Below are 13,655 nucleotides of genomic sequence, written 5' to 3' on the forward strand. Positions count from 1 at the left end.
AAAATACATTAAAATGCCCTAAAAACTTCTATTCTGGTGGGTGATGAGGAGGATTCATTATGTCTTTTTTCTTATAAATCCAAGGTAGATTTAGATTCTTAATCAATCTGGCTGTCTTTCACAAAACAAAAACTAAGGACTTATTTAAGATCTTTTTGTAGGCTTTTGTGTTTATTATAGGCAGTAATCTTGATTGCCTTTGTTGCGTGTCTTCCTCACCAAAATAATCTTTGAATTATCATTTGTTCAAAGAGCCTAGAAAAAATTCAGTCAGATCATTAAGTTCATAGTATCATCTTAAAACTTTGTAGGTATATTTTTTATTTTACATTTTTTTCACCATTGCTGAGATTTTTCTTGTTTGGCTTCGGTTGTTGTTTGGAGTAGCATGTGATTTCTAAACTCCAGATGGCAACACACTCCAGTATTTTTGCCTGGAGAATCCCATGGACAGAGAAGCCTATTGGGCTACAGTCCATAGAGTCGCAAAGAGTCGGACACGACTGAGGACTTCACTTATTTTTCTCTTAGGATTAATCCTTATCAGCAGTTTGTTCCTCCCTACCCTGTTTAGTCATTTGAACATATTTAAGTTGATCCTCTAGTCAGGGGGCTTCCCTGGTAATTCAGACAATAAAGAATCTGCTTGCAATGCAGGATGTCCAGGTTATTTCCTGGAGAAGGAAATGGCAAACCACTCCAGATTCTTGCCTGGAGAATTCCAAGGACAGAGGAGCCTGGTGGGCTATAGTCCATGGGATCACATGGACACGACTGAGCGACTAACATTTAACACTTTCTAGTCAGAAGCATTTTACTCCTAAACCAGAGACAAAGAAATCAAATCTAGTTAATTCTCCTTTTTACATCTAGAGTCTAGAAATCCTCGAATTTTAAATATTCTTGGGTGGTTTATTTTAAAAGTTAGTTAAGAAACAATTTTATTTTTTAAAGTGAGAGTGAAAATATGTGAAGAAAATATTTTTTTAATTTCTTTTTTATTTAATAGCTTTTCTGAGATATGATGCACAGACAATGCAATTCACCAGCTTAAAATGTAAATTCAGTAATTTGTAGTATATTTGGAATTGTACAGCCATTATAATTTAGAAGACTTTCATCACAGCTCCCTCATCCCCACCCGCCAGAAAAGCCCTGTACCCATTAGTGGTCATTCCCTTCTCCCCAGCCCTAGACAACCACTAATGTACTTTCTTTCTCTGTAGATTTACGTATTCATGTGAATGGAATAATAGAATACGTGCTATTTTGTGATGAAGAGAGTCTTTTTTAAAAATGCTTTTGTTTAGTGCTCCATTTTGGAAAACTTTTAATTGGTATTTTTTTTGTGATTAAGGCTGTCGTGGTGACTGATGGAGAGAGAATTCTAGGTCTTGGAGATCTGGGTGTCTATGGAATGGGAATTCCAGTAGGAAAACTTTGTTTGTATACAGCTTGTGCGGGAATACGGCCTGATAGATGTCTGCCTGTGTGTATTGACGTAGGAACTGATAATCCGGTGAGTAAAATTACTTTCCCTCTCTGATCCTTCTCCCACAGCTTTATTGCATCCCTCTTTTAAAGATAAGAAGAGAAAATTCTGTGATTAGATGTTAGCCTTTTTCTTAAACCTCTTTTAATATCTATATGAATAACAATAGATTAATACTATTAAAAGTTTTTTTAAGAAGAGCAATATAGTTATATTGTTATAATAATTATTAATTTTTTTATACTTTACAGTTTCTGTTTTACAGAATATGTTTACATTGGTTATGTAATAAAAAACTTCACATTTATGTTTGTTCTGTTTTATAGGCCCTCTTAAAGGATCCATTTTATATGGGTTTATATCAGAAAAGAGATCGATCACAGCGTTACGATGACCTAATTGATGAGTTTATGAAGGCCATTACTGACAGGTATTTTTTCTAAAGTTTGAGTATATGAAAGCGTCTTAAAAAAATAGAACCACTGTTTTGTTTTCCTTTATCTTTTGTGAAGATAGAGGAGATTAAACGTTTGAGAACTTTGGTTCTTTCCTACCCAGTGTGATGTACTGATATGTGGTAGTAATGCTTTCTGCTTTGCTTTCCTCAGTTATCTGACATCCTGAGCACACTGAAATCTTGAAGTCTGTACTCACTGCTCCTAAGTAATACCTTCACTGTGCAGTTCTTTCAACCCTCAGCATCCAGGCTCACTTCACCATTTCAGTGAAATTCTTGTGCAGCTTTCATATTTTAAATTTTGGTCTTTTCTCTCCTCCTGTCTGCAGCATCTGACCAGGTTTTCCACTGCTACATCCTTGAAATTTTCTCTTCTCTTGAACTAAAAGACTTTCCTGACTTAATCTTTCTCCAGCCGTTTTTGTTTCCTTTGTCATCTCCACTGATTTTTTTCTTGTTCTCTTCTGGTAAATGTGGGTGAGTATATAGTTCTTTCCTCTTTTGAGTCATGTAGCCTGTGACTTTTATGCTTGTGACTCTCAGCCCATGAAAACCTATCTCTGTAGTCCCACCTTCCTCTGAGGCTTGCATTTCCAATAGCTGGAATCCTCCCTCTAGAGGTTTTGTTGCTATCTCCTTCCCTTTCTAAATTGTCTGAAAGTGAAAGTGAAGTTGCTCAGTCATGTCGACTCTTTGCAACCCCATGGACTATAGCCTACCGGGCTCCTCTGTCCATGGGATTTTCCAGGCAAGACTACTGGACTAGGTTGCCATTTCCTTCTCCAGGGGATCTTCCCTACTCAGGGATCGAACCCAGGTCTCCCGCACTGCAGACAGACGCTTTACCTGTTGCCTATCTTTAATAAATCTAGCCTCTGTTAATAGCAGTAGCATGTACCCTCATCACCAAACCTTTGATCTTGTCTAATCTTTGACTCTTCCTTCTCTTCTGTCAAACCCATATAGTGTCATTCAGTCCTCACATCCAGTTGGTACTACCCCGTACAAGCCTCAGAAATGCATCTTTTCTTTTCCATTGCCACAGCCTCTTTGCAGATCCTCATGTCTCTTTTGGATTCTTCAGAATCTTCCTCTAGCTTTTCTCCTCACTGTTTCCTCTCCACCTTACCACCAGATTAGACTTTTAAAAACTGTTTTTAAACTACTGACATACTGTTTGTTATGTCATTCTTTGGCTTAATTTCCTATTGCTGAAGGGTAAAGTCCAAACATTTTATGATCTAGCCCTGCGCTACCTTTTTTTTTTTTTTCCCTGGCTGCCCCTGGTGGCATACAGGATCTTAGTGCCCCAGCCAGGGCTCAGACCTGTGCCCCTTGCAGTGGAAGCATGAAATCTTAAACACTGGACTGCCCAGGAAGCTTTCCTGCCCTACCTTTTAGATTACTGGTACATGGACGATCCTAAAAATTAACTCCTTTTCAGAGTCAAAGTTGTTGCCATATCTAAAACTAAACTTTTTATCATCCCAGACATTGCCACCTCTTCCCCTTCCCCTTTTTAGTCATCCAGGCTGCCTTGGCATTTCAGTTGCTTTTCCCTCTTCCCAGGTCTGGTCCTCATCATCAAGTTCTGTTTGTTCATTCTGATGTCTCATAATTATCCCTTTCACTTCCTGTGGCTTCCGCTTCACGTCTTCTTGTTTTTGTGCCTCAGTACCTTCCTGATTATTTTCCCTTCTTTCTCATCTCTCTGTGCATTTGATATGTGCTACGCCTCACTGGCAGCTTTATCCTTCCTCCAGGGAGTCTTAGATGAATTTTTCCCTTCTCAAGCCTTCAGTGATTCTATATCAGACACAGAAAAAAGTCCCCTTCCCCAGTTTTGCTTTCAGAATTCTCCCTTATCTGGCTCTAACCTCCCTTAACCAACTTCTCCCTTATACTTTTATATAAACTCTGAAATATGTAGCCAGATTTGAAAATTCAGGAACAGCAAAATAGACCTTGTATTTCTTCCTACCACTTTACTTTCTGTTCTTTTGGAACCCAAATAAAGTTCCACCTCCTTTCATGCCTCCCCATACTTTACCTCACCAAGATGACTGATATCTTTTTTTGAAAGCCAGTGAACTCATACAGCAGTTTTTTTTTTAACTGCTTATTTAATATATACTTTACTGTGTTGCTGTTAACTGTGAACGTAATGAAAATTCACATATCAAACACATACTTTTTGAGACTCAGAGACAGAAATCTCTTCCTTTTTAGGAAGTTATTTGTGTATATATGTTCTGGGCACCCCCCTGAAAGTGAAAAGTGAAAGTAACTCAGTCGTGTCCAACTCTTTGCAACTGCATGGACTATACAGTCTTTGGCACTTGAAAATAGTTTGTACAGATTAGTATCCCTTTGGTCCATCATGGTGCTACATTCATTTTAACCATCCCATAAATTTTTCTGAATAATAGATTTTTCTATATGTTGAGTCTAGTCTTTCACAGACTCTAAAAATTGTTAGTGTGGCCTTAAGTGAACTAACTTAGTATATTATTTTAAAAATGTTTAAAAGTGGTATTTCATCACAACCATAACGGGCTTTGCTGTTTTTTAGATATGGACAGAACACACTTATTCAGTTTGAAGACTTTGGAAATCATAATGCATTCAGGTTCTTGAGAAAATACCGAGAAAAATACTGTACCTTCAACGATGATATTCAAGGTAAAGCAAAAACAAAAACTTAGGTTTTTTATTCCTGCTTAAACCTTTTTTGTAGTGTGCCCATTTTTCACTGTACCATGTTTTGCCTGTCTTACAGGGACGGCTGCGGTGGCTCTGGCCGGTCTGCTTGCCGCGCAAAAAGTCATTGGGAAACCGATCTCAGATCATAGAATCTTATTTCTTGGAGCAGGAGAGGTAAGTTTCTGTGAGCTTTTAAGTTTGAAAACCAACACTGTGCTTTAGACTGGAAAATGGGGCATAATGAACGTCTAATTTTGTTGAGATAGAGGGCATAAATTCAGGATCTCTGTTGTGAAATAGGTAATTTAAAATCTTCGGAAAAATATCACAAAGAATCAAGTTTTGTGTGCTTCATAAGGGAAGAATAGATCCAGTATTTCTCATACCATTATAATTCTCATATATAAAGTAACTTATAATATCGCATCACACTCTAATCTTTGTTTTTGAAATTTCTGTTTTGTTGGACAGGCTGCTCTTGGAATTGCAAATCTGATAGTTATGGCTATGGTTGAAAATGGCCTCTCAGAAGAAGAGGCACGAAAGAAAATTTGGATGGTTGACAAGTTTGGTTTATTATTTAAGGTAAGGTATTCTAAACCTTGGAGAAGCAAAAGTATGTTGTTATAATGATATTTTTAGAGTTTTCTTTTCATATTCAAATCATAATGTCTATGTTGGCACCAGATGTATTCTTTCTTGCTTTGTTTTCTGACTCCTGACTCTTTTAAACCTAATGGCTTTTAATGGGAAGTCAGAAGTTCCTAATTAAATTGTTAGCAGGACATCTGATCATTTGAACAGAAATCCTTTAACTCTTTGGAGATCACAATCTCTTGTAGCAACCTAATAGAAATTTATGGACCTTTTCCCCAGAAAAAGGCATGTATTCCTAAGGTGAAATGATGGATGATAGGTTTATCCCAGGTCAACTTGGTATCCTTTATTCTTGCCCACCTTCCTATCATTGATCGCCATTTCTAATAGCTCAAGAAATGCCTTGTATCCTATACTGTGTAACACATCAAAGAATAGGTAAACTGTTTCATAGTTGAGCTTATGCAGTACACAATGCTGTTATATTTCTGTGGTGTTTATTGATATTTATAAACTACTTGTCATTTACATCTTTGGAGCAAGCTTATATCATTTACTTTGCTCTAGTTCCTGAAATCTTTTCTTAATTAGTAACAGTATTCTATTAGTACAAAAAATGAAATAAAAAACTGAAGTATATGAATGAAAAATCTTGAATGTTTAAATTTTAAATAATTACTTAAGTATTTAAAAAGTGTATCACACATTGTGATTAACTTATTTAACCTTTTTTTTCCCAATCTCATTTGATCTTATCAAACATTTTTTGAAATTTTACAAATGAGGGAAGAGGTTTAAAAAGGTCAGGTCATTTTTCCAAGCTTGTAAGTCATGGAGGTGGAATTCCACCCAAGTAGCTTTGACTATGAATCCTATGCTGTTAGTCATTCAACTGTGCCTCCTCCCAAAGCTATAACTGCCATATTTACTTGTATGTCAGATGCAAGGATTATTGAGACCTTGTACCTGGAAGACCATTGGAGAGTGTATATATTTTTGCTAGTACACAATGAGTTTGGTGCTTCTGTTTGTGATGTTTGTTTTCATAAATGTTTTGGTTCTTTATCATGTTTGCAGTAATCAAGTCTAGGATGATGTATGTGCATCTGCAAGTTCAGGGTATGTTTTTCCTTTAGCATGAGTTTTAGGCTTTGTATCTCTTCTTGGGACTCAAAACACTGTCCTCTTTTTTGAGACTTTGAGAGTTTCCGATTGAAGTCCTCATGGAAGAGATGTGGTCTTCTTGGGAGCAAGCATGTGAAGCCACTGTTCTGAGAACTTGGATCTACTGAGGCTGTATTTCAGTCTTTTAGTTAATTCCCCAGCCAAGTGATGATGGAGTTTTGCTTTTCCAGGCCCCTGCTTGTCATCACAGACAAGCTGGGGCTTGTCTGGAACTCTGATGTAAAAAATCACCTTTGCCGAGGGAGGTCTTTTCTTTTGCCGAAATAAGGATATGAATTTGTCATCCTGGTTGGTTTTTGCATTCAACATGTTTTTGTTTGCTTTAAACTATTGAGAAATTAATCACTGTTCTAACATGTCAGTGGTATATCTCCCACACTTGTGACACTACTAAGGAGTTTATTTTTAATGGGTTTTGACCTGGGATTTGGTGAGGAAAGCATATTACTTCATTCAGCTCTTTTAAACCAGAATTCCCCTTTCCTGAACTCTTGGTAGTATAAGTCCATAATGTCTATCTAAAATTCTGAAATCCCTGAGTTTTTCCTGAAATTCATTTGGTAATAAATCTGACAGACCTGAAATTATATGCTAACTTTAGTAGCAAGACCAAAGATGATATTTCTAATTTTCACCTTTTGTACTTGATGTGACTATTCATAACTTCCGTTCAGTTGTGGAGTGCCCACTGAGAGAGTGTTTGTGATAAATTACACACCCTAGTATTCTTGCCTGGAGAATCCCATGGACAGAGGAGCTTGGTGGGCTATAGTCCATGGGATCGCAGAGTCAGACACGACTGAGCAACTAGCACTTATAATATATTATCATAAGACATTTCTGAAATATGAAATTCTAAGCTCTAAAATGCAGCTAGCTCACATAAGGAATTGTATGCCTTTGTGCCCTGTTGGATTTAGGAAGACTTCACAGAGTAAATGAGTTTTTGAAAGGGATTATAAATTTTTGGTTATAATGGAATTTGATGCATGTTTTATATTTGGGTTTATGGGCAGTATGAAGAAAGAATTGGAAGATAATGAGTTGAAGAGAAATGTAAATGAAAAAGAAACATTCTTACTGTAGTAACAATATGTGACTTATAATGATGTCTTCTCAACTAATCCTCAATAAACATTTACTAAAAAATTGTATTTTATCTAAAAATTCAGGGGCGGAAAGCTAAAATAGAAAGTCATCAGGAAGCATTTGCTCACTCAGCTCCAGAGAGCCTACCTGATACTTTTGAAGAGGCAGTAAATATACTTAAGCCTTCAGCTATAATTGGTGAGTAAAGTTGTTGCCAAGTCATTCTGTTACTTACCTGTATAATGCCAGGCCTAACTTGCATGCAGGATTACTAAAAGTGAAATGACATATTTTACCTAGCTTTGAGCATATATGTTTCTGTGATAGCTTTGTTTTTAAATTGATCTTTATTGGAGTATAGTCGCTTTACAATGATGCATTGGCTTCTGCTGTACAGCAAAGTGAATCAGCTATATGTATGCCTATATTCCCCCTCTTTTTGGATTTCCTTCCCATTTAGGTCACTATAGATGTGATAGCTTTTTTTTTTTAACTGAAGTATACTTGATGTGGAGTATCATATAAGTGACAGCTGTACAGTGTAGTGATTCACAAATTTTAAAGGTTGTACTCCATTCATAGTTATTAAAAATGTTGGCTGTGTTCCCTGTGTTGTATGTGATAGCTTTTAGGTACAGTGTATACAGTTCTATTAACAGATGTTGCTTGTACTTTTAACTTCTAGAAGCTGTGTGATTGCTCATGCTTTGCTTTTAGAGTTGGTATGACTGGTGGGCTCAAAACCTGAAAAAGACCAAGGTTATTTGACAGACTGTACCAAGAAAATCCCTTGCAGAGTCAAAGATTTTCATTGACAACAAAGCTGAAAGCTTTTGGTATGTTTTAAGAGTCAGGCATTTAATAGCTGTCATCAGACTGTGTAACATAGCATTAACAGAAAATGTAAAGAGTATTTAAAAGAGGGACTATTTCATTTCCTATACAGCTATAATAAGATTTGTATATATATATATCATTTTATATATGTATCATATATATATATACATCATATATATATATACACACACATATATATATCATATATATACACACACACACACATATATATATGTATCATTTTTCTTATATTTTACCAATTTCTTGGAGGAGCCCTATGGAATTTTAAATAGTAAACTGTTTTAAGTCACCAACAGTTTTTATGGTTAGGAAAAGGATATCTGTATTAGGTTCTTTACTAATTGAAACTCACAATTTTTTAGAGTGGGAAGTAATCTTTAAGATTGTGAGTGCATTTCTCTCAGAACTCAATTTTTTGTTGTTTAGTTGCTAAGTCATGTCCTATTCTTTTGTGACCCCCACAAGACTATAGCTCACCAGGCTCCTCTGTCTATAGGATTTCCCAGGCAAGAATACTGGGGTGGGTTGACTCAAGATGGAAACCTAAGAATCTGTCCATTGACTCCGGCCCTGGAGGATGAAGGAAATGAGAAAAAAAATGTTTCATTCTTTTAGAACTCATGGATTCCTAAGAATATGTCCACATACCCCATGTGACCACATGGGAAAACACTGAGTATACATTCCTTTTTCACATGAGGAAAACAAGCGCAGAGTTATTAAACAACTTGCCTGAGATGTTGTGAGTATCTCATATAGCCAGGAGTGACAGAGGAAGCACTAAAATTCTGGTCTCCAGATCAGTATTTCTCTTTATTACATGTCAGTTTATAAAATGGAATTTAAACTTTCTTTGACTGTTGAATGTAAGTCTTTTCATTGGATGAACTACGTAAGCGTTCAGCTGAGGCGTTCCTTGTCATCCCAGTTCCCACTCTGGGCTGAGTTCTTCTTTCAGCCATGCCTCTGTGCGCTGCACACTGAGCGCCCGGGACTGGTCTTCTGGTTTTCTCTTTACTCTGTTGTTTTCTCTCTCAACTCCTAAGCTGCCTGCATTATACTCACTTTTATATCCCAGTGACCTACATACAGTGTCTGAGACATTGTCAGAGCTTACTAAAAGTTCATTAAACTGATCTCTATCAAGAAAGTGGATGACTATAGTCAAGAAGATCTTTTTTTCCCTTCTAAACTCCTATTATTTTATAATGAGTACCACAGAGTATAACAAGTTAACATTTAGAGATGCAACTTTTTCATTTAAAAAAGAATTTTAATTGTGGTAAAATATATATAACTTAAAATTTGCCATCATACCCATTTAAAAGTATACAATGAGGTAGTGTTAAATGCATTCACATTGTACAGCCAGTTTGCGGAACTCTTCACCTTTTAAAGCTGAAGCTCTGTGCTTATTAGACAACAATTACATGATGGAAGTAGTCTTTTTTTTCTTTTCCCTGTTGCACCATGTAGCATGCAGAATCTTAGTTCCCTGACCAGGGATCAAACCTGTGCCCTCTGCATTTGGGAGCATAGAATCCTAACCACTGGACTGTCAGGGAATTCCCTGGAGGTTGTCTTATACTCTTTTTTTTTTTTTTGCTCACAATTTACTATGTCTGGGGTAGATAATAAATATTTAAGTAGAAATTTTAGTGTTTTTATTGTTTCTCTTTTCAGATGTAAGATTGGAATTATCTTAGCAATGCAAAATTGTATCTTTGTAATGGGAGTTTGCCTGTGCTTTTGTTATGTTAAACCTATTGTAGAAATGCTGTTGATGGGAATGCTGTATTTTACTTGTAATGAAGTTGCTTTTTTTTCCCCCCTTTACTTATGATAGGAGTTGCAGGAGCTGGCCGACTTTTCACTCCTGGTGTAATCAAAGCAATGGCTGAAATCAATGAAAGGCCTATAATATTTGCATTAAGTAATCCTACGGCACAGGCTGAGTGCACAGCTGAAGAAGCATACACGCTTACAGAGGTATTAACAACAATATGAAATGGTTATGTCTATTATTTTCCCTCTATTAAGGAGAGTTTAAATTTTAGTTCTTTTGAATTCTTTGCCACTGCCACTGGTTTATATTCCAGTTATAAATATCTGCTTATATACCATTGGAACAGTTGGATTTTCCCCTCCTATTCCACAGGGATATAGTTGTAATCTCCACAATGTAATCCCTTTCTGTATTGTTTTTGCAAGTGACCTTTAAGAGGCTCTAGGAAGTAGGTTTTTTCTTTTTAATTTGGGTACAATATTGTGTTAGTTTCAAGTATACAGCAAAGTGATTTGGGTTTTTTTTTTTTTTCTTTTTTCAGTTTTTTGTATTCTTTTCCATTTTAGGTTTTTACAAGATATCAAATGTAGTTCCCTTTGCTATACAGTAAATCCTTACTGTTCAGGAAGTGATTTTTAAAACCTTGTTTAACAGTGATATATAGCAGTAATTATTGACACATGGCCTTAAGAATAATTCATATGTCTTAATTTTTAGTGTTCTATCTCTATTAAAAGTTGTTTTATTATGGAAAATTTGAGGTATATACAAAAGTAGAAAGAATGATACAATTTAACTCCCGTGTACCAATGTTTTTGTTATTTAGTTGCTAAGTCATATCTAAATCCTTTGTGACCCCATGAACTGTAGACAGCCAGGCTCCTCTGTCCATGGGATTTTCCAGGCAAGAATACTGGAGTGGGTTCCCTTCTCCAGGGGATCTTCCCGACCCAGGGATTGAACCCAGGTCTCCTGCATTGTAGGTGGATTCTTTACCAGTGAACCACTGGGGAATCCCATCATGTACCAATATTCTGCTTCAGAAGTGGTCAGCTTATTGCCAGTCTTGTTTCTTTGACATCCTACTCACCTTAGATTAGGAAGCCAGATTCAGGTGTATCATTTTATTATTAATATTACAGTATATCTCTCAAAAGTTAAGAATTCTTTTAAAAATATAATCACAGTATCATCATCACACCTCACAGGTTTTTTTATTTATTTATTTTTAATTGTGATTATTTCTTTATTTTTGGTTGTGTTGGGTCTTCATTGCAGCTCATGGGCTTTCTCTGGTTGTGGCAATTGGGAGCTACTTGCGGTGTGCGGGCTTCTCATTGCTGTGGCCTCTCTCGTGGAGCACAGGCTCTAGGTGCATGGCCTATCACACTTCACAGTTTTAACAATTTTTGAATGTTTATTTGATGCTTTTGTATAGCTCTTGGTTCTCTACTAAAATTTTGTCTTGGCATTTAATTTCTTGAATACATGAATTATAATTAAAGTAAGTATCTGATAGTAACAAATATCTTGCTATCAATCCATTTCATTATGTGTTTTGTTTTCTTCTTGGTTATCCAGTTCTTGTCTTCGTAAGCCGACTTTTGCTTTTCACTTCTTTGTTGACTGCTAGGTAGTGCAGATAAAGAACTGTAGCAATAATTTGAGGCTCAAGATGAAGTTAGCTTCCTCCACGGCGACTTTACCTATCCTTCTGGAGACTGGGGTGGTGGTGGTTGGTGGTTTAGTCACTAAGTCATGTCCGGTTCTTTGTGACCCCCTGGGCTGTGGCCTACCAGGCTCCTCTGTCCAGGGGATTCTCCAGGCAAGAGTAGTGGAGTGGGTAGCCATTTCCTTCTCCAGGAGATCTTCCTGAACCAGGAAGTGAACATGTTTCTCCTGTGTCTCCTGCTTGGCAGGCAGATTCTTTACCACCAAGTCACTTGGGAAGCCCTCTTTCTGGGGTAATCCCCCGTAAGTTCATCAGGATGTAGTCCATGAGAGGCCTCATCTGTGTTCACAGTTAACCTTTTCTCTGGAGTATAAGTCAAAAACCCTGGAGTATTTATTGGCACCTCACCCCTACCCCTAGTGGTCTATAAACTACCTTTTTTCCATCATCATGGGACTCGTGACACTTTTGCTGTTCAGGCTCTCAGCCACAGATTTTCCTTTTGAAATCACTCACCTGAAGGAGGAGAGCTTCAAATGCTGAGTTCGAATGTCTTGTTCTCCTCATTTTTTGAATCTTGACCATCTCTACCTCCAAGCCCTCCCTATCTAGGTTGCACTCCTATTTCCTTGAAACATATGTTTAATATATTTTATAGAGTTTTTCTCACTGTTACCAAAGGGAGAATTGGTGTGAAGCAACCTAGAAGACTATTCGCAAAGTAGAACTCTGTCTCAGAACTTTCCGAACTTCATATTCATGCTTTTGATATATTTAGCATTATATTTCTCGTTGTTATAAATTTTATTTTGACACATATATTCTCTCAAAATTCCTTCTGAGTCTATATTGCCATTTTGGTTCAGTTCAGTTCATTTCCTCAGTTCAGTTCACTTCAGTCGCTCAGTCATGTCCGACTCTTTGCAACCCCATGAATCGCAGCACACCAGGCCTCCCTGTCCATCACCAACTCCCGGAGTTCACTCAGACTCATGTCCATCGAGTCAGTGATGCCATCCAGCCATCTCCTCCTCTGTTGTTCCCTTCTCCTCCTGCCCCCAATCCCCCCAATCCCTCCCAGCATCAGAGTCTTTTCCAATGAGTCAACTCTTCGCATGAGGTGGCCAAAGTACTGGAGTTTCAGCTTTAGCATCATTCCTTCCAAAGAAATGCCAGGGCTGATCTCCTTCAGAATGGACTGGTTGGATCTCCTTGCAGTCCAAGGGACTCTCAAGAGTCTTCAACACCACAGTTCAAAAGCATCAATTCTTTGGCACTCGGCTTTCTTCACAGTCCAACTCTCACATCCATACATGACCACTGGTTTGCTCAGTCATGCCCAACTTTTTGTGACCCCATGGACTGCAGTATGCCAGGCTTCCCTGTCTATCACCAACTCCCGGAGTTTACCCAAACTCACGTCCATCAAGTGATGGACATTCAACCGTCTTATCCTCTGTCGTCTCCTTCTCCTCCTGCCTTCAATCTTTCCCAGTATCAGGGTCTTTTCCAATGAGTCAGCTCTTTGCATCAGGTGGCCAAAGTATTGGAGTTTCAGCTTCAGCATCAGTCCTTCGAATGAACACCCAGGACTGATCTCCTTTAGGATGGACTGGTTGGATCTCCTTGTAGTCCAAGGGACTCTCAAGAGTCTTCTCCAACACCACAATTCAAAAGCATCACTTTTTTGGCGTTCAGCTTTCTTTATAGTCCAACTCTCACATCTATACATGACTACTGGAAAAACCATAGCCTTGACTAGACGGACGTTTGTTGGCAAAGTAATGTCTCTGCTTTTTCTAGATTGGTCGTAACT

At 37.5% G+C, this 13,655-nt stretch overlaps 1 protein-coding gene across 5 annotated transcripts in view; it reads left to right on the forward strand.

Moving 5' to 3' along the window:
* ME2 (malic enzyme 2) overlaps positions 1-13,655 on the forward strand; it is a 58,028-nt gene that overhangs the window by 23,810 nt on the left and 20,563 nt on the right. For all 5 annotated transcript variants that reach the window (NM_001076814.1, XM_024984204.2, XM_024984206.2 and 2 more), the window contains 7 exon segments: positions 1,358-1,519; positions 1,819-1,922; positions 4,522-4,631; positions 4,729-4,826; positions 5,124-5,237; positions 7,607-7,721; positions 10,228-10,370. In NM_001076814.1, the coding sequence (NP_001070282.1) occupies positions 1,358-1,519; positions 1,819-1,922; positions 4,522-4,631; positions 4,729-4,826; positions 5,124-5,237; positions 7,607-7,721; positions 10,228-10,370 (846 nt within the window).

This window comes from Bos taurus, chromosome 24 (genome assembly GCF_002263795.3).
Source record: "Bos taurus isolate L1 Dominette 01449 registration number 42190680 breed Hereford chromosome 24, ARS-UCD2.0, whole genome shotgun sequence".
Classification (NCBI taxonomy): domain Eukaryota; kingdom Metazoa; phylum Chordata; class Mammalia; order Artiodactyla; family Bovidae; genus Bos; species Bos taurus.